Source organism: Bufo gargarizans, chromosome 4, assembly GCF_014858855.1.
Source record: "Bufo gargarizans isolate SCDJY-AF-19 chromosome 4, ASM1485885v1, whole genome shotgun sequence".
Lineage (NCBI taxonomy): Eukaryota > Metazoa > Chordata > Amphibia > Anura > Bufonidae > Bufo > Bufo gargarizans.
This window is the reverse complement of record NC_058083.1, coordinates 326,210,979-326,236,232: the sequence shown is the minus strand read 5'-3', so window position 1 is coordinate 326,236,232 and position 25,254 is coordinate 326,210,979. Positions and strand designations below refer to the sequence as shown.

General features: G+C 44.4%; 1 protein-coding gene across 1 annotated transcript; it reads right to left on the bottom strand.

Moving 5' to 3' along the window:
• Positions 1-225: 225 nt before the first annotated feature.
• On the bottom strand, positions 226-24,754 carry SMIM28 (small integral membrane protein 28). The gene is made up of 2 exons (XM_044290005.1): positions 24,644-24,754; positions 226-615 (listed from the first exon to the last, which is right to left on the bottom strand). The coding sequence occupies exons 1-2, from the start codon at positions 24,752-24,754 to the stop codon at positions 226-228; spliced, it is 501 nt and encodes a 166-aa protein (XP_044145940.1).
• Between the last annotated feature and the right edge of the window lie 500 nt (positions 24,755-25,254).

Below are 25,254 nucleotides of genomic sequence, written 5' to 3'. Positions count from 1 at the left end.
ATGTATGCAGAGTTATTATGCTTGCTGTTATGGCTATCATAACCATTGCAGCCTTAAATTCTGAATGTTGCTATACATAAAAAAATGATACAGTTGCAGTTGCTGCAATCTACATTGTAAAAAGCCCTTACATTGGAAGCTGCTACATAATCATTTTGTCCTTGAACTTTAAGGTCCAGCCGAAGTCCAGTTGCAAAATCCATAGTACATTCTGAAGTCTTTATATTATTTGCTTGACCTGCGTGCTCTTTCTTCATATGGAGGCACTGGATCCTGGTAGATACTGATACAAGAATCACTTGATGCCTTCAGGACTGCTTCTTCATATGGGGGAGGCAAGCATATAGTTAGAAAAGAGACATCAGGTACCAGTGTACAATACTGAAAAGGCTCCGTACTCCAGGGTAGAGTAGGGAAGAAGTCCATTTCTCTGTCCGGAAGATTCTCCTGGAGACTTATGGCAAAGATTTGGGCTTGTGGTATCTTACGCCGACACTTCCGATAGAGGAAAAGTGCACAAAACCCTATTACTAGCATTGCTGTTGTAGGGAGTATGATGCATAAGAATGGCTGTAGGTCTTCTTTGGTAGAACTGACTTGATTGTGATGCTTGCTCTAAAAAGAAAAGAAGAACATTATTTTTTCACCTTGGTTGTGGGCATTTTGGGGTACAACACATACCTTAGTCAGAGGCTTAGAGCTTACATCCAGGCCAGCCATATCAGGCAAAATAAAGTGTACCCACATGGTGCATCAGGTGATTTTACTTTATTATTTTATATTACTTTATTATTTCAACTCAATAATTTTTGAATACGTCCATCTTAGTTCATTGTACATTATACTTAAACACATTCAGATTTTTTGGTATATTGATTTATTTGTAGAGTACTCTTTTAATACTTCTATATTTGCTCTAGATTTTTTTATATAATACAATATTTATTTTGTTACCTCTGTTAATTGGTATGTCGATGATTTTTTTTTTTTGTAATAAAGCATTGCATTTAGTTGGTTTAGTGCAGGCTGACGGCATATTGTGTGGTGCCCATTCATTTCTACATATGATCAATAGTATTGTTGAAGAGACGCTTTAGAGAGGACAGGCACACATTGGAGATTTATTATAACTAATGAAAGAGAAAAAAAAGGGCATTTGCTTATAACTTATTGTACACATTGCACTTTTTAGGTGTACTTCTACATGCCTGTGAACAAAGTCATATTGGCATACAAATTACTCATCTGTAGTCAGCAGCAGATGTCCTGTACATGTACTGATTCCCTTTAAGTCTCCAATCGATGGCATACATCTATGAGAAGAAGCCCTATGGCAAAATTCAAATTGGGCCCCAAATATGCTGCTACATTTTGCCACTCAAGACAGAAGAGTCAGGTGTTTTTATCTTTTAGCCCATTTTTCCACTTCCTTGTTTACTACAAAAGTAGTTGTCTTAGAAAGATTTTGCATTTGCCACCTAACATCAAAAGTAATCTGACCGACCAAGACTGGGGCAATTCTCTTCAATGGCTCCCTTTAGGCTGACTCTGTTGTATGAACGCAGTTTTCTCCATTCTGCCACATTTCATGTTTCTAATCTCCCTACAATCATTGTTACACTGACCTTTCAACCCTTGATTTCCATCATCGCTCAATCAAAAGCAATGAATAAATGCAACTCACCTTTAACATAGGAAAATAGGAAATATACCCCATACCTGCTGAGCTCCATAGCATTTGCTGATGCTGCTACCCCAAAAATTACACAGTGACATATTTTATGAATTGCATAATAATGCAAGTAAGACGGCTGTGTGAAGCAATATTTCATTTTTAGGCATGCTGACCCTGTACAGTGTATTATCTTCATAGATGGTAACACATGATTTGGGATTAGGTTGCAAGACACTTACATATTACTTCATATACAGTATGCCTCCGAATATGGTTTACTTTATAGTTTCCATAATAAACCATTGAAAATCAGCCCACAGAAGTAAATCTTAAAGTATAGAACTATTTCTAGATATTTGACAAAATATAGCTTTTGCAAAATTTCATTTGAGCGCCTATAATTATTCTGTAATGCCTATGGGTCCATATTAGACTCAAACCTGAGCACAGAATAGCTATGCTATGCGCCAATAAGATTCTTATAGTCCTTATTTGTGCTCATGGTAGCTTATGGGTCTCTTGTAAACTGGCTATGACTAGCTTCTTTTGAAACCTTTTATCATCAAGGGTATAATTGATATATATAATACCAGATCAAACAGCAACTATCCATTACTGAATGTAGTAACCAGTAATGACTTGTTAAACGTGTTTCTTACAGAATTTGTGTTAACTTTTAATGTGCCTAAGTTTCATCCACAGGCAACATTTAGGTGCACCTGTCTGTGAGGCCTGGGCCTTATCAGTCAGTCTTGGGTGGGACTCACAGCCTCCTCCCATTGCAAGCATGGGTGCATGTTGGAGGTAACTAGGAGTTTGCTGTGAGTCAGACCTTACACTCCTGTAATTCGCCCACTGGCTCCTGGTATTGCCCATACGGCACAGGTAGGTTAGCGTTAAGTCCCAATGTACTTGAGATACCTTGACGCGGTGCCCAGGCTCAGATATGTCCTTCATATAAGGATATATGGGCTAAATTCTAAATTTTAACACCAGTTTGAGGGTTTAGTCAGACTTGTTTGTTTGCAGCCACAGTAGTGCACCTTCCTTATTAATGTTTATTTCATATAGCTATTTACATCCACACATTTTTCTATCTTGTGTAGGATGTCTTTTTGTGGTACTTGTGGTCTGCTGCGGGCATCCTCCACTGTATGCATTTTTGCTGGGGATCGCCATTAGCAACAGGCCACAAATGCAGGATCTGCTTCCCTGGGTATAGATGCACAACTGCATATGGGGTTGAGCACTTCCTGCCTTTTGACCCTTCCTGCCTTTTGACTCCACGCCATTTTTTGTAGTTTGTATATAACTTTTAATTCAACTGAATATGGGTATGCATAAATATGCATACATCTGTATATACTGTATACATTTACTTTATTGCTGACTATGTCCAAAGTCTGGAGCACTGCCACAACAGCATGAGTGAAGTGAGACTGAAATACACAAAAGAGGATTGATTCCAGCAATATTTAGATATGGTTATGCGAGCATTGTTCCATATGCCATAGGACCAATTCTGTCATGGTCTGATGGTCACTGACATTATATTTATAGATACCATGAGGCACTCCTGACTCAATAAACCAGGGCTAAATAGCAGAGTGGACCTGTTCAGCTAAACTTCACCTCCCACCCTAAAAATAAACATGTCTCAAGATATTTCACACTTTTTAGAATTTGAAGGCATTACTTTACTTTCTACTTTTCATTTTAAAGGCTCTGTACACCATTGACATACTTTTTTTTAACCTTAGTCCTTAAAGGGAACCTGTCTCCGGGATTTTGTGTATAGAGCTGAGGACATGGGTTGCTAGATGGCCGCTAGCACATCCGCAATACACTTTAAGGAAAGAAAAGTTGCAAAAGTTTCAGTCTGGACTCTTTATATCTTCATTCATTTTCAGATCCCCTGGTATTCCGTTTGCAACCTGCTTCTAGTTTCAGACTTCTCATGTTGATCTTTTCCTTCCAAGTAATACATGCTAGATCTGTGTGTCCAGGGTGCTGCTGCCTTTCCTCTGAAAACTGCCCTGTGTATGCTTTCTTCCCTAACTACTGTCTAAGTGAGCTCTTTGGATCCTCTCCACACACATTTGTCATGTAAACATCCTCCCCCTACCTGCTATATTTAATTGTTAGAGAGGGGAGCAGGATAGCAGAGAGCTATCAGAACAGTGCTCTGTCAGATCAGGTCCAATAGAAGGACTCACATACAGTCTGCAGAAGCATAATATCTAATGTCTTCAGTGTGTTGTCACAAGCCTCCCTTCCCGGCACAAACACCACCTGGTCAGGGTGGATGATCGAGGGCAGAAAGGTGTTCAGTCATCCATCATACATTTTAAGGTCTACATTTAAGAGGTAGATAGAACGATAGCTGGCACATGTTTGTGGGTCCTTACCAGGTTTAGGAATAACTGTGATATGAGCCACTGTGGCCTGTACCGGGAAGAGAAGCTCAGGAGACACTGCGTTAAAGACCCGGAGCAAGAAGGTGAAAAGAGACATTGAGAACGTTTTATAGAGCCTAGCTGTGAACCCGTTAGGACCTGGACTGCGATATGAGCCTCTGTGGCCAGTACTGGGAAGAGAAGCTCAAGAGACACTGCGTTAAAGACCCGGAGCAAAAAGGTGGAAAGAGACATTGAGAAAGTTTTATAGAGCCTAGCCGTGAACCCGTCAGGACCTGGACTCTAACTCCCCCTTCCCCCCGCAGAGACTAACATACTCCAGTTCAGATAGTCTAAAGGAATGAGGGGAGAGTTCAGGTCCATGTTCTGGCCGACTCGAAGTAGAGCGGGGTAGATTATAGAGCTCAGAGTAGAAGAATGAGTGAAATAAGGAGGCAATATTTGCGGCGGTATGGACCACACGCCTGCAGGGTTTTTGATGGCAGGAATGTGAGAGGTAGCTAATTTCCCCTGAGAGCCCGCCATGAGTTATACAATTGCAATTAGAGCAGCGCTTTCCTAAACCTTTGATGGCCGAATAAGAAAGGGAAGTGGGCCCAGCAGAGTTGTCAAGCGTGGGGTCTAGGGTGAGATCACCACAGAGGACAACCGTACCACGGACTAGGGGCAGGGCTGTGTCAACAAGGTCTAAGAGGCAGAGAACCTGATTTTGGTTGGGGGCATAAGCATTGAGAAAGGTGAATTCTCGTCCGCCAATCAATAGCGAGAGAATCAGGTACCTAACTTCTGCATCGACAGTGCAGCCCAGCACTTGATGAGTCAAAGATTTGTGGATCGCTATGGCAACCCCCTTTGTCTTATTTATTGGGTTGTTTGCAAAGTGCCAAGTCATGTAGTGTCAATGCCGAATGGAAGGGACACTACCCTCCTTTAAATGTGTTTCCTGAAAACAAATAATATGTACCTTCTGGCGATGGAAATGACGAAGTACTCGTGTTCTTTTTTCTGGAGTGTTGAGGCCTTTGGTGTTGAAGGATGCTATCATGAGAGACGTCATGGTTGCGGAGAAGAGAAGAACACAAGGAACAGGGGGAAGGGGCAAGGCGAAAAAAAAATAAAAAAAAGGGGGGGATCTAAATAAAGAAAGAAAAAGGGGACAAATTAAGTTACCAAGTAGAGAAGGTAAAGATAAGGTGAAACAACAAAAGAGGAAAAAGAAAAAAGAGATAACTATCTAATGTGACCAAAAGGTCTAGGGAGACAATCACCAGGAACCAAACAGTCCCAGGGGAGCATCTCAAACTATTGGGGGAAAGTAGTAACCAGAAAGGAGCAGACATGCCACAATCCCTTTCCAAGAAAACTGTCAAAAATATACCACCTACTACTGAGGGGGAACAAATTAAAAAGAAAAATGCAAACGGTACAGGATAGATCAGCCGTTATGTCTCTGTCAATCTAGATGGGGGTACCTAGTGGGCAGCCTAAGATGTTATTGAATATTCTCACAATCGTGGGTAGTAAGTCAGCCATAGATACTGACTCTGGGAGGCCTCTGATCCGGATATTGTTGCGGCGACTGCAGTTCTCTATATCATCCAAGTGTTGTTGTAGGACATAAAGTTGGATGTCATGGGTTTGGCTGTTATCTTGTAGAGCTTTGATAGCCGCGGACATGGTGGTGTGATCTTGTGTGACAGAGTTGTGTCAATTGCTGCAAGCTAAGAGGGTATTTGGGAGAATTCCTGTTTGCATTCGTAAGATGTTAGTAGCAAAACTGGACAGGTCCACCTTAGAGGGTAGAGAGCAGATGAGGGCACGTAAATCTGCCATGGTCGGCGGTCTAGAGTCCTCGTCAAATAAATCTGCGGAGGATGAAAGTCTCAGAGAAGAATGCAAGGGATACCCCTGGTGGAGAATGGCTCGGAGATCAGCTATGTTCTTGGGGCCAGAGGGTGCCATCTCATGTGCCTGTGGATGGGAGCCGTCCCAGGAAGATCCAGCGGATCAGTGAGGAGGGTCCAGGGGAGTGAGGGGATGAGAAAAGGGGGTCTGGTGCAGTAGGAGAGGAGGGTATATGGTGAGCAGGGAAATTGGGAGACCGCCGCTGGTGGTCCAGGGGCTGCTTCTGAAAGGGGGGACCAGAGAGTAGCGGTGGCTGCTCACAGGAGGGCCCAGGGCTGGTATCTGGGGCATTTAGCACTATATGTGGGGGTCCTCTGGGCCAGAAAGGGTGGGCGGAGAGCCTCAGAGCAAAGTCCACATGACTGGTGGGGTCAGCAGCCACTACTGATTGAGATGGCAGGGGGAGGTAAGCCTCCTGGACTGACCTGTGGTGCTGTGGTTCATTGTGGGGTCTAGCAGTGGCTCCAGCGGGTGCAGGGAGTTGAGGCCGGAATGCGCACGTGGGGAAGGCGACTGCAATGGCGGCGTTGGAGCAGTCGCCTTCCCCACCTGGAGACCTGGTTGGAGCAGTGAAACTGCTCATGGTGTCAGGCAGGGGGGTTCAGGAAGGGCAGGGCACTGAGGCTAAGCGTTGTCCTTGGAGCTGTAAGGAAGGGCTCCTAGGCGCAGCAGGCAGCAATTCAGCAGGCCGCGAGGTGTGAGTGCCAGCGCTATCTTGGGAGCTCATAGCGGGTGTACATATAAGGGCGGGTGCAGGAGCTTGATCAGCGGCAGGAGCCTATATCATTCTGATAGTCAGAGCATTGGTCACATGATATAATGGAAGGACAGAAATAACATTTCTATTTACTCAATGTGCAGGAGTGTAACTACCGCTGTAGCAGAAAGATGACAATTTATTTATTTTCAGGGTCTGCCACGAAAGCAGAGGGCCGAGAATGTATCCTACAGTGAACTGGAAAGCCGGGGGCAATTTTGCTGGCAACATAGCTCAGCGATGGAGAGAGATAAGTGGTGGTGAATGACGTGATTGATGTCATTGTCATGTGACCAGTGCAGGAAGAGAGAGCTCGGCAGTGCAGAGGAGAAGTACCTGCGCCGATTATGTCAGAGTGCTCCGAGGAACAGATGGCGCAGGCGCAGTGGAGATGCCGGCGCAGTCAGTGCGCCTGCGCCGAATACAGACGCACACGGCGCAGGCGCGAGAATTCATCCACTGGCTGAGATGGAGGATGGCATTCTAGAGGAGATGGGCGGGCTTAACGGACGAGCGGGGCGACATACAGTGTGAGTAGACCGAGCCTCTAGGTGCTGAAAAGACGCCCCCATAGCACCTAGAGGCTCGTTTTTTTGTGAAACGGATCCCCACAAAGCTCTGAAAATAGCATTGTTAGGTAGATCAGACACTAGCAGATCGCTAGTGTCTGAGAGCTAATTAGGTCAAAATCAGGTGGTAGAAACCCTTTAACGTACATTTTTTTCTACCATGGAACTGTATGGTGAACAGACACCACTGTACGGCATCAGTTTGAGGTATCTGTTAACGCATACATTTTTGGTATGCATTAAATGGATGGCAAAAATAGGATGTGAACCCAGCCCTAGGGCCAGAATAAGCACCAGTACACAGCGGAACATTGTGGCGGAGAGGGGAGACCGCCATGTGCAATGAGCAAGACCGTGGTGCGGTTACACTGATGCCAAATTATGCAATGGGTCAGGATATTGGTATAGTAGTTTATAGTTTTGCTCGTGACGCCAATTGCAGCGTGCGCAGGGTACTGTCATAGGGCCCTCCAAGATGGTGTCTCCTACCTGGGTACGCTGGACTCCTGGATCCTGGCTTACTTGCAATAAATTGAGTGTGGTGCTAGTAGGAGTAATAGAGGAATTTTGCAGCAGTAGTTGAGATCCAGACCTTGGGTAAAGTTCAAACTTGTCTTTACTGGTTGTAGCAGGTATTGACAATAGTTGGCAGGAATTTATCTTCTGCTCTCTCATGTACCTGGAGCTTGCAGGAAAGGACGTCTGCTTATTAGCTCTAAACTGTGGCAGGAATTTCTATCTTCTGCTGTATGGAGACTGACTAGCTGAGGAGGAATATAGCTTCTCCTGGGTCTCTGTAACTTTACTCACAGCTATTTTCACAGGGTATGCTTCTTGCTGGAACTGGAGTTGTTTGCTTGCTTCTTCCAGCTGAGGCTAAAGGGCTCATGCTGGGGAAGATGATCAATGTCTCAGCCGAGACAAGGTCCTGGCTTGATTCCCTATATCTGGGAGCTCCTACACGCACAGCTTTCCCCTAGCAGGGGTGGCTGGCACACTGATTCTAACTTCCTTCTCCACCTATTAAGCAGGATGTGGGCACAGCCCACGCTGCTCACAGAGGGGGGAGCCAAGTTGGAATGAACTATTCCAGCTCAGAAATACTAAACTGAACCTAACTCCTTGCTAACACGTTGCTGCCACCTGCTGGTGAACATGGAAATTACAGCAACATACAATTAACAAGGTTTACAATGCACAGTTGTGAGGATATAAGGTAAAATTGCATCAGATGACAATGTTAATGCTCTTAAGAGATTGTAGCGGGGTAAAAGAGTTTAGTAACACAACTCTGGGGTGTTACATTCCCTCTTACTTTGAATTAAGCCGCCCTCGGCTTATGCTTAGGAGGGGAGGAACCAGCTCTGGGGTATCCAAATATGTACAAAGTGCTGCATGTATTACATATATGAACCTAGGTTCCTGCCCGCATGAGTAGGATGTCCTAATTAACAGTTTCCCTCTCGGTATAACCAGTGAACCAAAGGTCTTCACTAAGCAATCACTACTGACTGACTTTGAAGTATTCTGAGCTCTGTAAACACCAAAGAAAGCATGGGGGTGTCCTTACTCCGTAATCCCACCATGGTGTAATGAAATACTTGCAAATGGAAGGGTGACTTTATCCTGTATTCCCTTCTCTGCACCAAAGTCAAAATATAAGGCTTATAAGCACGATCACTATGGTGGCTATGGGTAGCTAAAAGGCTCTAAGGCTTGAGGTACCATACCTTAGGCAAAGGCTCAGAAGGGGAGTTATTAGCGTCTCCATGCACTTCTGGCAGTCATAGGAATGGGGTATAATAATCCCATGAAACTCCTGGAAGACACACCAGGATGGGAGTTTAGTAGTCCCATTACCAATCCTGGCACATATAACAAACAGGAAGGAGGGGTACGTTATTCCCATAGCCCAGTGATAGGCAAACTGCGGCTCTCCAGCTGTTGCAGAACTACAACTCCCAGCATGCAAAGACTGCCTACAGCAGGGCATGGTGGGAGTTGTAGTTTTGCAACAGCTGGAGAGCCGCAGTTTGCCTATCACTGCCCTAGCCATTCCCGAAGCAGCAGGGTTACCCTTGCTTGACCTGCCTGGGACTTACCACTTGATCCTACCTGGATACCCGGGATATATGACTCCAGATGTAGGCCATTAGTATTAAACGTCCGCAGAGGCAGTCCGTGTAAAGAGAACAGAGCTGTAAATCAAGGCACACAAAAGCAAGGCGCTAATTCTCTGGCTAAAGGCAAAAGTTAGTGCAGTTTCGCAATAAATGCATAAAGGTCACATTGCGGCATCTGTAAAAGAATACACACAATGGGCATATGATTCTTGAACGTTACATAACCTGTAAACTGGTAATGAAATTAGTGCAGAAACATTATTCAAATATCAGTGCAATCAATATTAATCATAATACACTCAAATAAGTCTTTAGTCCTTTTCCTTGAAATGCTTGACTGTGGACAGGAACAATAAGTCCACAAGTCACTTGTATTCCTCCGAAACAGGTACAAGTCAATTGTAATCCACAGAATTAATAAAGTCAATTATAATCCATTAAGCAGTATAAAATGTCATAAAAACACATAAAAGCAGCATATTTAGAACCGTAGTTCCATAAGGCTATCAAGTAACCTGAGAAAGGGGATAAAACAATGTGCAAACTTGGATGCAAGGGGTTAAATGATGATGGGGGGGGGGGGTCCTTACTGCACATGACCATCAGGGTGAATAGGGCAACCTGTAAAGGAAAACATTAAAAACAATGCCAACGGGTCCTCACCCGTCAGGAACAGTCCATGACGTGGCTCCCATTAGTCCTTTATTTTTTGAAAACGAGCATTTTTAGAGAAGGACGTCCAGGTCCTCCTTGCTGCTTGAGCTACTGAAGAGCATTAGGGGGCGCTCCTGCTTTTGGTAGCACAGAGTTGCAGCAGTAGTGGTGTGCCAGTGCCCTCTAGTGGTGCTCTTGGTATGTGGCTGAGCAGACAGCCTGGTGAATGCCGCTGCCACATGCTGCAAGCCGGGATCCCTAGCCGGTGCAGAGGCGGTTGATACCTCCGGCTCAAGGGGTTCTGGAAAGCAAACTGAGGGTGCCTGTTGCTGCTTCCATGGCAAAACATAAGGTTGCACCCTGGGGCTGAATGTCAACACTGAGTTATTGATTTGGCCCACCTGTAGTGTTGGTGGTGCGGCCAGGTCAGGGATTTGGGATTCAGGTTCTGGCTGAGGCTGTTCATTGAACTGAAACCTGTCGTCTTGAGTCTCTTGAAGAAACCTAACTCTCCCTGCAGAGCCTGAATCTTCCTGCCAGGTCTCTGGGGTAACTGCAGGGGACAAAGGTTTGACCAACAGGATCACACCGGCAGCAAAGGGGCATTGGATGGAGCGCATAGGGGTATACTCCACTTGATCCCCTGCGTACAGGTTGTGACGGGCAGTGTCGACTGGGGTGCCTAGGGCCCACCAGTGGAATTGATTTTGGGGGCCCACCCTAATTTTTCAGTCTCGCACACATGAATGTATGCATTTTAGCACACAATACAGTAACAGTATGCTAAACAGAACAGTATTGTGCACTGCGCTATATTAAATTGTTTCTCTTTAAAGGGAGTCTGTCATCACAGTTTCACCTTTTTAACCCTTCCCATTAGCCGGCGCATGTGCATTAAATACTGTGATGCCGTACCAGGAATGGACATCGCAATGCGCATGCGCCGACCGACAGACTCAGTGCGCAGGCGCGGGATCTCGGCGAAAGAAGAAGTAAGAAGATGGGCGGGCAGAGGGAAAGGATGGGAGGGGGGGAGCGACAATAAGGCAGAGCTACCTGGGCACCTACGAGGTTGACGCCGCCCCTGGGCACTTGCGAGCCCTCATTTGCATATCCTACCAAGATAATTTTTGCCAGTTTTATTAAGTCCACGATTGCTTATAAAGGTAAAATTTTTATCAACTGTAATGCTGCTAGAAAACTATGGGAAGAGTTAAAAAGGTGAAACTGTGATGACAGACTCCCTTTAAGCAACTCATTTAGTTGATAACTGTATCTGTTATTTACGGTCAGTAGTTTGGACAGCAGTCACACGTGGACATTCCATGTCCTAGATCAGGCATGCTCAACCTGCGGCCCTCCAGCTGTTGCAAAACTACAACTCCGAGCATGCCCGAACAGCCTACAGCTATCAGCCTACAGCAGGGCATTGTGGGAGTTGTAGTTTTACAACAGCTAGAGGGCCGCAGCTTGAGCATGCCCGTCCTAGATGAACCACCCAGTCCCCCAGCCAGCCTAAACAATATCTAAAGTGAAGGAAATGTTTCCTGCCTATTCAAAAGGATAAGTTTATTGAAGTGCTGGCAGTAGCGCCACGGCCTCCTCACAGCTCACCAAGCTCAGCGCCGTACATTGTATAGCGGCTGTGCTTGGTATCAGGCTCCACCCCTTTCACTTCTATGGGGCCGAGCTGCTCCTAGGCCACTTGATCATTGAATGTGACGTCACATGGCCCAGAAAAATCACAGAGAAGGGCACTGGGGTGAGCCCCGGTGCCTTCTCAAACAGCTGATCAGCAGTGGTCCCAGGTAGGGATCGACCGAGAATCGGATTTACCGATATTATCGGCCGATATTCAGGATTTTCGAAGTTATCGGTATCACCATCTAACCATGCCGATGGATCGCGCTGCTATCGACGCGATCAATGTTCCCTTAGCAGCACAGGGGAGAAGGAAGCAGTGTCTCCCTCCCCCTGTGCTGCTGCTGCTGCTGCCGCTGCCACCAGTGAGAGGCAAGAGGTGAAGAGGCGGGAAGGGGCTGTGGCCATTGCGCCACCAATGATTTTAACTCAGTTATTAACTCAAATATAGGAGGCGGGTGAATCATATAGCTGCACCTGAGGGGTTAACTGCCACGGATCGCAGCTACCTCTCATAGAGGTAAGGTGTCACTATATTTGAATTAATGGGCAAGTTATCTTCATTGGTGGCAGTGGCAGCTTCTGATCAGAGCCCCAGCAGTGTAATCCTGGGGCTCCGATCGGTTACCATGGCAGCCAGGAAACTACTGAAGCCCTGGCTGCCATAGTCAGCTCCCTGCTGCTGTGTGTACTAAGTACAGGGCAGCAGGGAGAGTGTGAAGTCCTATTCACCCTGATAGAGCTCTATTAGGGTGAATAGGACAAGGGATTCAGGTTCTAGCCCCTAAGGGGGAAATAGTTATTAAATAAAAAAAACACTAAAATATTAAGTAAAAATATTTAATGTAGGATTTTTTTTTTTTTCAAAAATGAAAATGCACAGAATATTGGTATAAATTATCGGCTATCGGCCTGAAAGTTCACAGGTTATCGGCTCTAAAAAAATCAATACCGGTCGATCCCTAGTCCTGGGTGTCAGACCCCAACAAATCAGATACTGATGACCTATCCACAGTCATATGTGACCGATATCAGCCCCTCCTCTTATAACGCTCCAGCGCTGATATAACCTTCAGAGACATTACATCCTATGTGACTGATATCAGCCGCTCCTTTTATAATGCTCCAGTACTGATATAACCTCCAGAGACATTACATCACATGTGACCGATATCAGCCGCTCCTCTTATAATGCCCAGCACTGATATAACCTCCAGAGACATTACAACATATGTGACTGATATCAGCCGCTCCTCTTATAATGCCCAGCACTGATATAACCTCCAGAGACATGACATTACATTACATGTGACTGATATCCGCCACTCCTCTTATAACGCTCCAACGCTGATACAACCTTCAGAGACATTTACATCATATGTGACTGATATCAGCTGCTTTTCTTATAACGCTCCAGTACTGATATAACCTCCAGAGACATTACATGTGACCGATATCAGCCTCTCCTCTTATAACACTCCAGTACTGATATAAACTTCAGAGACATTACATCCTATGTGACTGATATCAGTCGCTCCTCTTATTACGTTCCAGTACTGATATAACCTCCAGAGACATTACATCATATGTGACTGATATCAGCCGCTCTTTTTATAACGCTCCAGTACTGATATAACCTCCAGAGACATTACATCATATGTGACTGATATCAGCCTCTCCTCTTAGGGCTGTTTCACATGAGCGTATGCCGTGCGTGACATCCGCTGCGTGAATGACAGCCAAGACCCGATGCGGATAGCAAAAGCACGGAGCATTAACATGATTGATAACGCTCCGTGCCTCTCTGTGATCTCTTAACTACGAAATCACAGTGACAACTTTATCTCACTTTGATTTCATAGTAAAGAGATCACAGAGAGGCACGGAGCGTTATCAATCATGTTAATGCTCCGTGCTTCTGCTGTCCGCATCGGGTCTTGGCTGTCATTCACGCAGCGGATGTCACGCACGGCATCCGCTCGTGTGAAACAGCCCTTATAACGCTCCAGCGCTGATATAACCTCCAGAGACATTACATCACATGTGACTGATATCAGCCGCTCCTCTTATAACGCTCCAGTACTGATATAACCTCCAGAGACATTACATCATATGTGACTGATATCGGCCACTCCTCCTATAACGCTCCAGTGCTGATATAACCTCCAGAGACATTACATCACATGTGACTGATATCAGCCGCTCCTCTTATAACGCTCCAGTACTGATATAACCTCCAGAGACATTACATCATATGTGACTGATATCGGCCACTCCTCTTATAACGCTCCAGTGCTGATATAACCTCCAGAGACATTACATCACATGTGACTGATATCAGCTGCTCCTCTTATAACGCTCTAGGACTGATATACCCGTATTTTTAGCCCTATAAGACGCACCGGCCCATAAGACGCACCTAGGTTTTTGGGGTGGAAAATAAGAAAAAAATATTTTTAACCAAAAGGTGTGCTTTTGGTGGGTTCGAAACTAATGGTGGTCTGTGGATGGCACAATTACTGGGGATCTGTGAAGAACACTGTTATGGGGGAATCTGTGAAGGATACTGTTATGGGGGGATCTGTGAAGGACACTTATGGGGGATCTGTGGATGACGCACTGTTATGGGGGGATCTGTGGATGACGCACTGTTATGGGGGGGGATCTGTGGATGGTGCACTGTTACAGGGGGGTATCTGTGAAGTATACTGCTACAGGGGGGATCTGTGAAGGATACTGCTACGGGGGGGATCTGTGGCTGACACTGTTATGGGGGATCTGTGGATGGCACTGTTATGGGGGATCTGTGGATGGCACAATTACTGGGGATCTGTGAAGGACACTGTTATGGGGGGATCTGGGGATGACACTGTTATGGGGGGGAATCTGGGGATGGCACTGTTATGGGGGGGATCTGGGGATGGCACTGTTATGGGGGGATCTGTGGATGATGGACACTGTTATGGGGGATCTGTGGATGGCACTGTTATGGGGGATCTTTGGATGGCACTGTTATATATGTGCCATCCACAGACCCCCCCACCCCATAACAGTGCCATCCACAGACCTCCACCCCTTAACAGTGCCATCCACAGATGTCCCCCATAAAACTGTCATCCACAGATCCCCCCCCCCCCCCACCGCTCCAGTGCTGCAGTATACAAATATAAAATGTCTCATTCAATTAAAAGTGATTAAACATTACCGTACACCCTAACAGATTCTGTACAACGCAGGCCGGCCGGGTGGCCGGCGCGTCACTCACTGACGTCACGTGCCTGCGCCGCCTGCTTGATGCAGTCCTCTCCTCCAGGGATGGCATCTGCTTCCGCGGGAGTGGGCTGGAGTGCGGTGGCCATCTTGTCCTCAGCGCTGGAGGCAATCTGGGCTGCAGGCTCACTAGCCGCAGAAGGATCCACTGCCTCCGGGGTTGCGGCAAAGACGGAGGGGCCACTTCTCTTTATCAGCTGAGAAACTCTAATCTCTGGCGGGTGGTCCTCATAGACAGGCTCTCCTCCGATGACCATCTGGTCCCACTTAGGTGAAGGGAGCGCCATCTTTCCTGCGTCTCTCCTCTCTCACTTAGTACAGGGAATGAGGGTGGAGCCCAGAGGGAGGAGTCTTCACTCCCTTGGCTCACATTGCAAAGTTCTTTGTGGGCAGGCTTGAGAGTTCCCACTTCTAGGGGGGGGGCGTATTCGGCATCTTCGCGCTCTTGAGAGTGCGTTCTTGCGTTTTCCCACTTCTGAAGAGCATGAAGAAGCGGCGCCATTATGCAAATATGGCAAATTAACCCTTGGAGTGCTGGTGTGCACGTTTTAGCGATTCTTGGCACAGCAATTGAGCAATAAAAGTTAATTTTCTAGGGTTTTGGCACAATCAGATCTTGCAGTACTGTTAAACATGCAATTTGATCCTGTTGGCAGGAATAGGCACACAATTCGGTTCGTATCCTGTTCCAGTGACGCCACTTTTGCAATGAGCAGGACCGTTGTGCGGTTACACTGACGCCAAATTATGCAATGGGTCAGGTTATGGGTATAGTAGTCTATAGTTTTGATCGTGACGCCAATTGCAGCGTGCGCAGGGTACACAGGTCCTTCCAAGATGTTATAACTCACGCCCCAGGTTAGGAATGCCAGAGTGGTGTAATGTCTCTGTATAGTAGTGGTAATAGTGTCAACGGTGTCTCTTACCTGGGTACGGCTGGACTCCAGAATCCTGGCTCACTTGCAATATATTGAGTGTGGTGCTAGTAGGAGTAATAGAGGAATTTTGCAGCAGTAGTTGAGATCCAGACATTGGGTAAAGTTCAAACTTGTCTTTACTGGTTGTAGCTTTCATCCAAGCAAGATACAGCTTTAGTCTTAGGTCCCAGCACGTATTGGCAATGGTTGGCAGGAATTTATCTTCTGCTCTCTCATGTACCTGGAGCTTGCAGGAAAGGACGTCTGCTTATTAGCTCTAAACTGTGGCAGGAATTTGGCTTCTGCACTTTCTATCTTTTGCTGTATGGGGACTGACTAGCTGAGGAGGAATATGGCTTCTCCTGGGTCTCTGGAACTTTACTCACATTTATATTCACAGGGTATGCTTCTTGCTGGAACTGGAGTTGTCTGCTTGCTTCTTCCAGGTGAGACTTAACCCCTTAAGGACTCAGCCCTATTTCACCTTAAGGACTTGGCCATTTTTTGCAAATCTGACCAGTGTCCCTTTAAGTGCTCATAACTTTAAAACGCTTTGACTTACCCAGGCCGTTCTGAGATTGTTTTTTCGTCACATATTGTACTTCATGACACTGCTAAAATTGGGTCAAAAAAGTTAATTTTTTTTGCACAAAAAAATACAATTTTTACCAAATTTTTAGAAAAATTAGCAAATTTCAAAGTTTCAGTTTCTCTACTTCTGTAATACATAGTAATACCCCCAAAAATTGTGATGGCTTTACATTCCCCATATGTCTACTTCATGTGTGTAGCATTTTGGGAATGATATTTTATTTTTTGGGGATGTTACAAGGCTTAGAAGTTTAGAAGCAAATTTTGAAATTTTTCAGAAATCTTCAAAATCCCACTTTTTATGGACCAGTTCAGGTTTGCAGTCATATTGTGAGGCTTAGATAATAGAAACCTCCCAAAAATGACCCCATTCTAGAAACTACACCCCTCAAGGTATTCAAAACTGTTTTTTCAAACTTTATTAACCCTTTAGGTCTTCCACAAGAGTTAATGGCAGATGGAGAAACAATTTTGAAATTTCTATTTTTGGGAAAATTTTCCAATATAATCAATTTTTTCCAGGAGTAAAACAAGGGTTAACTGCCAAACAAAACTCAAAATGGGTTGCCCTGATTCTGTAGTTTGCAGAAACACCCCATATGTGGTCGTAAACTACTGTTTGGCCAAACGGCAGGACATAGAAGGAGGGGAACACCATATGGGTTTTGGAAGGCAGATTTTGCAGGACTGGTTTTGTTTATACCATGTCCCATTTGAAGCCCCCTGTTGCACCCCTAGAAAAGAAATTTCAAAAAAGTGACTCCATCTAAGAAAGTACACCCCTCAAGGTATTCAAAACTGGGTTTACAAACTTTGTTAACCCTTTAGGTGTTCCACAAGAGTTAATGGCAGATGGAGAAACAATTTAGAAATTTCTATTTTTTTGAAAATTTTCCAATATAATCAATTTTTTCCAGGAGTAAAACAAGGGTTAACTGCCAAACAAGGGGGGGGGGGGGGGGGCAAGTGGCAGGGGGGGTCTGGGGTCTGATAGATGGATCAAAAAAGTTTTGTGTAAAAGTTCTTTTTTTTTTTTTTCCTAACTAACTTTTCCCTTCTTTCCCTTCCTAATGGTGCCTCTCCCTCACTGACCCTAACCTACCTGGGTGGCGATGGGTGCAGGAGGGTGATGGATGCCGATTAGGGGGACACAGGAGCTGGTGCTGGACGATGCTGCACGGTCAGGGTGCTGGACAGGAAGAGGAGGGGAGAGAGGAGCGCAGGAAGTTTGAATCTCGCGCCTCTCTCCCCTGCACCAATCAGCACCCTGGACAGCAGTGTTCAGCACCAGGGCCAGCACCGCTTCCTCAAATCCTCGGACTGCGATTGGTGGTGTAAAATTACGCCACCGATCGCAGTCTTTTTCCGGTTCATCGGGTCACAGGACACCCAAATGGACCGGAAACGCAGAAAACCGCAGGTCTGAATGGACCTGCGGTTTTCTGCGATCGTCTATACGGGGGAGTCAAATGACCCCCCCCTGCATTGTTACGGGATGCCGGCTGAATGATTTCAGCCGGCATCCTGTTCCGATTAACCCCCGCAGCGCCGGAATCGCGAATTAAAGCCATGATGTACCGGTACGTCATGGGTCCTTAAGGATTCAGGAATCATGCCGTACCGATTCGTCATGGGTCCCTAAGGGGTTAAGGGCTCAGGCTGGGGATGATGATCAATGTCAGGGGTGGCACAGTCACATGACCCTGTTAGATTAGATGGTCCTTATGGTGAATGTGGTTCATACACCACCATGATGAGAGGCAGAGGAGTGAGACAAGGGTGTGATTATGTGGCTAAAGATAATAAATGTAACTGTCGGCCAGTACAGGCCCCAAAAATTAGGCAACAGGCATTCACCTAACGGCAAAGAACTTTGGATTCTGTGGCTGGAGGTACATTTGGTGATCACAGAATAATGATGTAACTGTCGGCCAGTACAGGCCCCAAAAATTATGCAATAGGCATTCACCTGACAGCAAAGAACTTTGGATTCTGTGGCTGGAGGTACATTAGGCGGTCACAGGATAAATATGTAACTGACGGCCAGTACAGGCCCCAATAATTAGGCAATAGGATTTCACCTGACAGCAAAGAACTTTGTATTCTGTGGCTGGAGGTACATTAGGCGGTCACATGATAAATATGTAACTGTTGGACAGTACAGGCCCCAAAAATTAGGCATTCACCTGACATAAAAGGCCTTTTATACCACTGTATATACATAAGGCAAGGACCATTCTTTGTTCTGGGCAGTGGCGGATATGAGGAAATTACACTTGGTCATCACAGGTGTTGAATTCCTCTGAGATCCATGCCTCAATCATTTTTTTAAATGTGAGGTAGTCCACACTGTCATGAGCTAGGCGAGTACGCTTATCGGTCACGATCCCCCCAGCTGCGCTGAACGTCCTTTCGGACGGCTTGGTAACTTCTCACCTGGTATGTCAAATAGGTTCTGGGGAGCTTGGGGGGTGCAGTGGAAGATGCGGTAGCAGTGGAAAAGGAGGAGTCAGCCAAGGAGGAGACGGAGGATGGAGTAGGAGGAGGAGAAAAAGAGTCCGGCCTGCATGCAATCCATGGCGGTAACACCAAATCCACACGGGTGCCACGGGATACATGCTTGATGGCCGTCAGAAGGTTCACCCAGTGGGCAGTAAAAGTTATGTACCTTCCCTGCCCGTGTTTGTCAGACCACGTGTCTGTGGTCATATGTATCTTGGCACCGACACTGTGTGCCAGAGATATATTAACTTGCCACTGAACGTGGCCATATAATTCAGGGATGCCCTTCTGGGAAAAATATTTCCTTCCGGGGATCTTCCATTGCAGTGTGCCAATGGCCACACATTTTCTAAAGGCCTCCGAGTCCACCAATTTATATTGCAGTAGTTGGCAGGCTAGCAGTTCCGACAAGCCAGCGGTCAGCCGTTGGGCAAGAGGATTATCCTGCATCATAATTTAATTTACGCTCGAACATTTGGACCATGGAAGCCTGTCTTGTGCCAAATGAACGTGACGACAGCACGGTGGAAGGTGGAGTGGAGGACAAATGGGAGGAGAAGGAGAAGAGGCAGGACGTGGAGGGCCGGGAGTGTGGCTTTGTGGGTTCTGACAGCGTTGCTTCCACTGGACTCAGTGATGAGAGACCAGGTGCCTTCTTAAGGTGGTCGCCCCTAGATGAGTGTTGGTCTTACCGCGACTTATGCGTTGACAGTGCAGGCTGCACTTGGCAACACTATTGTCAGCAGCTAACACGTTAAAAAAAGCCCACACTGTAGAGCCATGTGCTGGCGTCCTGGGAGCACAAGATGTGACCGTGCATTGTGGATGGCTCGCTCCAGATACATTTGCAGTCTGCTTTTTGCCTCCTGTGCACTGCGAGTTCTGCCTGCTTCTCCTCCTTCTCCTCCCTATCTGCTGCTCCGTCTCTCCCTCTAGACTGCCCTCCTCTTCCTCTCTTGTGGGCACCTACATGACGTCCATGAACACATCATTATAGTCACCTTCACCATCACTGACATTAGAGATCTTGGAGTAGGTAGCAACAGCGGGGACCACCCTCCTTGGGCTCATCTGGGTACTGTCGTCAGACCGCTGGGTGGCGGCCGTTGCTACCTCCTCTTCCTTATCCGATGCCAAGAATGGCTGTGCATTGGTAAGGTCTGGGAATAGATAGGAAAATAATTCCTCTGACTCGAGTGGAGGTGGTGTCTTTGGGGGTGCACACAGCAGAGATTGAGGAGGGTGCAGATACAGAGGATGAGGATGGTGCAGAAGCGGAAGGCTGAGTGAGCCACTCAACCAACTCTGGTGCCAACATAATCGCACACACCTTCTCCAACTTCCCACTTAGGCTCTGGCCTGGTGCACCTGCCTGACCCCTACCACCCGTGTGGAACGGCCTGCCTCTTTCTCTGCTTGTCATTTTCAAAATGACCCTGTGCCAAAGTCCTTAGAGAAGAGCAGTATTTGTGGAAGCTGATATATGGCAGGCCTCAATCAGTTGCTAGTTGAAGCTGGTATATCACCCTCAAGCAGTAATTTTGTGGACACAGGAATATGGAAAACCTCTATCACTATTTTGTGGAAGCTGATATATGGCAGGCCTCAATCAGTTGTTAGTTGAAGCAAGTATATCAAAACCTGCAATCTGTATTTTGTGGATGCAGGTATATGGAAAACCTCTATGACTATTTTGTGGAAGCTGATATATGGCAGGCCTCAATCAGTTGTTAGTTGAAGCTGGTATATCACCCTCAAGCATTAATTTTGTGGACGCAGGTATATGGAAAACCTCTATCACTATTTTGTGGAAGCTGATATATGGCAGGCCTCAATCAGTTGCTAGTTGAAGCTGGTATATCACCATCAAGCAGTAATTTTGTGGACGCAGGTATATGCAAAACCTCTATCACTATTTTGTGGAAGCTGATATATGGCAGGCCTCAATCAGTTGTTAGTTGAAGCAGGTATATCAAAACCTGCAATCTGTATTTTGTGGATGCAGGAATATGGAAAACCTTTATCACTATTTTGTGGAAGCTGATATATGGCAGGCCTCAATAAGTTGTTATTTGAAGCTGGTATATCACCCTCAAGCAGTAATTTTGTGTACGCAGGTGTATGGAAAACCTCTATCGCTATTTTGTGGAAGCTGATATATGGCAGGCCTCATGAAGTCATTAGTTGAAGCAGGTATATCATCCTCAAGCAGTAATTTTATGGATGCAGGTATATGGAAAACCTCTAACACTATTTTGTGGAAGCTGATATATGGCAGGCCTCAATCAGTTGTTAGTTGAAGCTGGTATATCACCCTTAAGCAGTAATTTTGTGAATGCAGGTATATGGAAAACCTCAATCACTATTTTGTGGAAGCTGATAAATCACAGACCTCAATCAGTATTTTGTGGAAGCATACAAATGCACTATAATATACTTTCTATGTTAGAAAGTATATTATAAGTAAATCACACCCCTCTGTGCATCACACCTATCGATAGCACAACGTTACCAGTCCACAAAACAGCCTGTCCCTGCTCCAAAATGCAACCTCTCCCTACATTGGCAAAGTACATAATGTAAAATGTCTGCCAGATCAGGTTCTGTTATAGGGTTGGAGGTGTGTCTATGTGCTGAAATGTCTCAATTGGCTGTCCTGTCCCACCTGATGGATGTATCATGGGTCAAAGTTCAGCGCAATGCAAAAAACGTATGGTGCGCGCGGACCTTGCCATATGTTCACATGTTCAGCGGATCGCAAACAAGCAAAGATCGCCGTGAACCACAAGGCCATCACTAATCACTACAACTTTTGAAATATATGTGAAGCGAGCCCAATAAAATGAATGGACAGTATAATCCAAATTTAATGGTGTTCCAGCTCAGGCAGATTGTGCAACGCTTATGCGATCTCCACCTCCTATCATAAAGTGCCAGACTTAGATGCCTAGGGCCCACCAGTAAAATTTCATTTTGGGGGGCCTACTATAAAGCTACATGCAAATATTACCTGCTCACACAATGACAGACACCTACAAGACGACTAACTATAGCAACTTGAAGGCAGGATATGAGTAATGAGTGTACTGGCTGGCCTGCACCTGTCCCCAAGTCATCTCAGCCACCGATAAAAATAAACTGGGTCGTTTGCTACATAACGTACCTAGTTTTTAGATGACCATAGGCTGGTTGAGGTGCTGTACACGCTTATCTATATGTAGTGCGGTCAGTATACTGTACTATCTGCCACTTGTGCAGAGGGTGGAGGACTAGGGGCGCACCTTACTCAGGGCCCATCGACGGTTTCACCTGTTGGCCAGTCTGAACCTGGTATCATATAACCGATTCAACATTTAACATCTCAATAATCAGATTGTTTGACCTTCTCGTTTTCATTTGTGTAGAAAGAACATAACTATTGATTGTTATTACTGAAACAGAGGCAATATTTAGCAGCGGCTGCATTGAATTGGATTCTGTGGCTTATGTCTGAGTCTGCATCCGAGCCCATGTTTATACTGTGCTGCTCATATTCATATTTAGACTTTAATTCAGATGATAGATATGACATGGATAGATAGATGAGATGAATAGATAAATAGGAGAAAGATAATAGATAGATAAATAAATAGAAAGATAGATAGATAGGATGAATAGATAAATAGGAGAAAGATAGATAGATAGATGGATAGATAGATAGATCGATAGATGAGATGAATAGATAAATAGGAGAAAGATAATAGATAGATAGATAGATATTAGTTAGACAGATAGACATATAGCATTTATCCATAATGAACATTACAGTGCATAGGAGTTATAAACATATAATGCTGAATGTAATGCATCAGGGTTATTGTACTATGCAATAATGTACAACGCACAAGGTATTATATTATGCAATATAATATAGATATACTATAATGAACAGGAATAAAGATGCTATATAGTGGATACCCTGAACTACAGAATGTAATGAAGATATGCTATCACACACAGGGGGATAATGCTATATAATAAGGATATATGATGCAGAAGTTTGATGATGCCACATAATATATAAATTATATTGTACATCATAATGTTAATGCTATATAATAACACACGGAAAAGTAAATGGGCCATGATTCATCTTAGAATTATTATCCTAAATAACATTACAATACTACAGAGGTGACTTCTAGTCTCAGAGATGATTATGCTATGAAAAATGCTATATAATGAGCTATTAGAATACGTAGGGGGTTATGCTTCATAATATATTTATTACATTGTGCATGGATAAAATACAGAAGTATAGAGAGAGGGTGATGTTATATAATAAAGATAATGCCTGGAGTGATGATACATTGTAATCCACATTGTTATGACTATATTTGAATATGTATCATAGTGCACAGGGCTGATGTATAACTGCACACGGGTTATAATGTAGGTATAATATGCTCACGATATACTGCTGTAGGCAACACTTTCAGGATTGTATGAGAATCTTTTAACATGATTTAGTGTTTTGTATTGTCAGAAAGCTAGAAAACTGTAATGGTTCACGCAGTCCATGTTTTATCACTCTTTGTGCTTTTGCTTGAAATCACTATTAGATCATTTTAATAAACTGTTTTATTGTAGCAGCAATACAGTTCACAGCCATTTAGTCAACTTCAATTTTTTGGACTATAACATACAGTTTTCAAAAAAAAAATAATTAACATAAAAAATAGAACAAAAACAAAAGGTGACCAATCTAAACGGACACTATAGCATTGATATTGCATAAGGGTGTCACAATATAACATAAAATGGAGATATTTCAGACCAAAGATATTACAGATTTAAAAAAATTAATGAAGTTGGAAGTTGGTAGATTGACAAAGGTTATTTCATGATCTATCAGTGCCCTACTGGGTGGTCATCACCTTAGTATCCTATCACTGATGTCTTTTATTTACTTTTAAGCTTTTAAATTAGTTGTCATGGTCAATGATGATGAGTAGTCTTGTTTACATGTGAATGGCCTTTTGTCTACAGCTTGTCATTAATAGTGGCTTTACCCATTAGCGCTGTATGTATTAGGGCTATGGAATTGGGCGTAGCTGGCAGTATTAATTATATTACTATTATTCATCTGTTAAACTTTTTGTTACTACAAATGTTAAAACCCGTTTTGCACTGTTTCCTTACTGTTGTGTATGATGTAGATGACTTCAACATAAATACCCAGAATAATCTAGAATATTATGTTACATTTTCACTCATTTTAATTGCATGAATAAAGTTTATAGGATGTTGTTGCTATCCTCAATGATGTCTTATACATGTCATCCTCCTACATGTCCTTCATTTTAGCAATTCTGACAAGTTTTTTTGCATTTTATTTTTGGCTATGCCACTGTAGATTTCTAATTTCTAGTGGTAAATATAGAAAATAACTCATCTAATGAAATATGAAAATATTAAAACTTTATATTTTTTAAAGTTTTACCTTTCAAGAATAACTATTTTGAAAAAAGCATGCAAAGTGTATGGCAATAATACTAAAGTAATCATGATAATACAAAGAACATGGAAATGTCTGACACTTATAACGCTATACAGCAGGGTGATAGGCATTATAGCACCTACCTGCAACTTTGTTTCAGCCAGGGGTACTGCAGGTTCACTGGTCATCCACTCATAGGTGCCCCTTCCTGCATGTCCAAACTTTCTCCAGCTACTATCCAAGAGCCAGCGCATTCTGACAAATGTTGATGCTGCTGATGTCTAAATTCCAAACCACAAAATGCTGATTTTCCCACAATCCTAATCTTCGTCTGCCCTGACACAGCTGGAGGCCTGGGAGCTAATGATCATTGGTATAAGTACTTTCCCTGTTATTATCAACAGCGAAAAAAAAAAAACCTTCTAGGCTACACCATCAGCCCAAGTCAATCTCTGTGGATTTGTCACACTGGCCTACATTACCAGAAAGCTGGCATCAGGTTTCAGGGAAGGGCAGAGAGGCGATTGGTTAGTACTCTGCATTAAGATTATTAAAGGAGAATTGACAAGCACATGGTCCGATTCTGGACTAATAACCTTGTACATTTAGATGTGTATTAACCCCTTATTTGAATTTTTTTTTTACAAATTTCCCTGAAGTTCTAGTATGTGGCATACAGATGTATACAGTGAACTCTCTACAGGGAATAGTAGTAAAGGTCAGAGGCAGCAAGGACATGGGCTAAGTGACATGC

Excerpts from the sequence above, each read along its gene's own strand:
- SMIM28 (XM_044290005.1), bottom strand. The coding sequence starts at position 24,754 with ATGCGCTGGCTCTTGGATAGTAGCTGGAGAAAGTTTGGACATGCAGGA. Across the intron at positions 616-24,643 it reads TGGCTGAAACAAAGTTGCAG|AGCAAGCATCACAATCAAGT; the intron begins GTAGGTGCTATA and ends TTTTCTTTTTAG.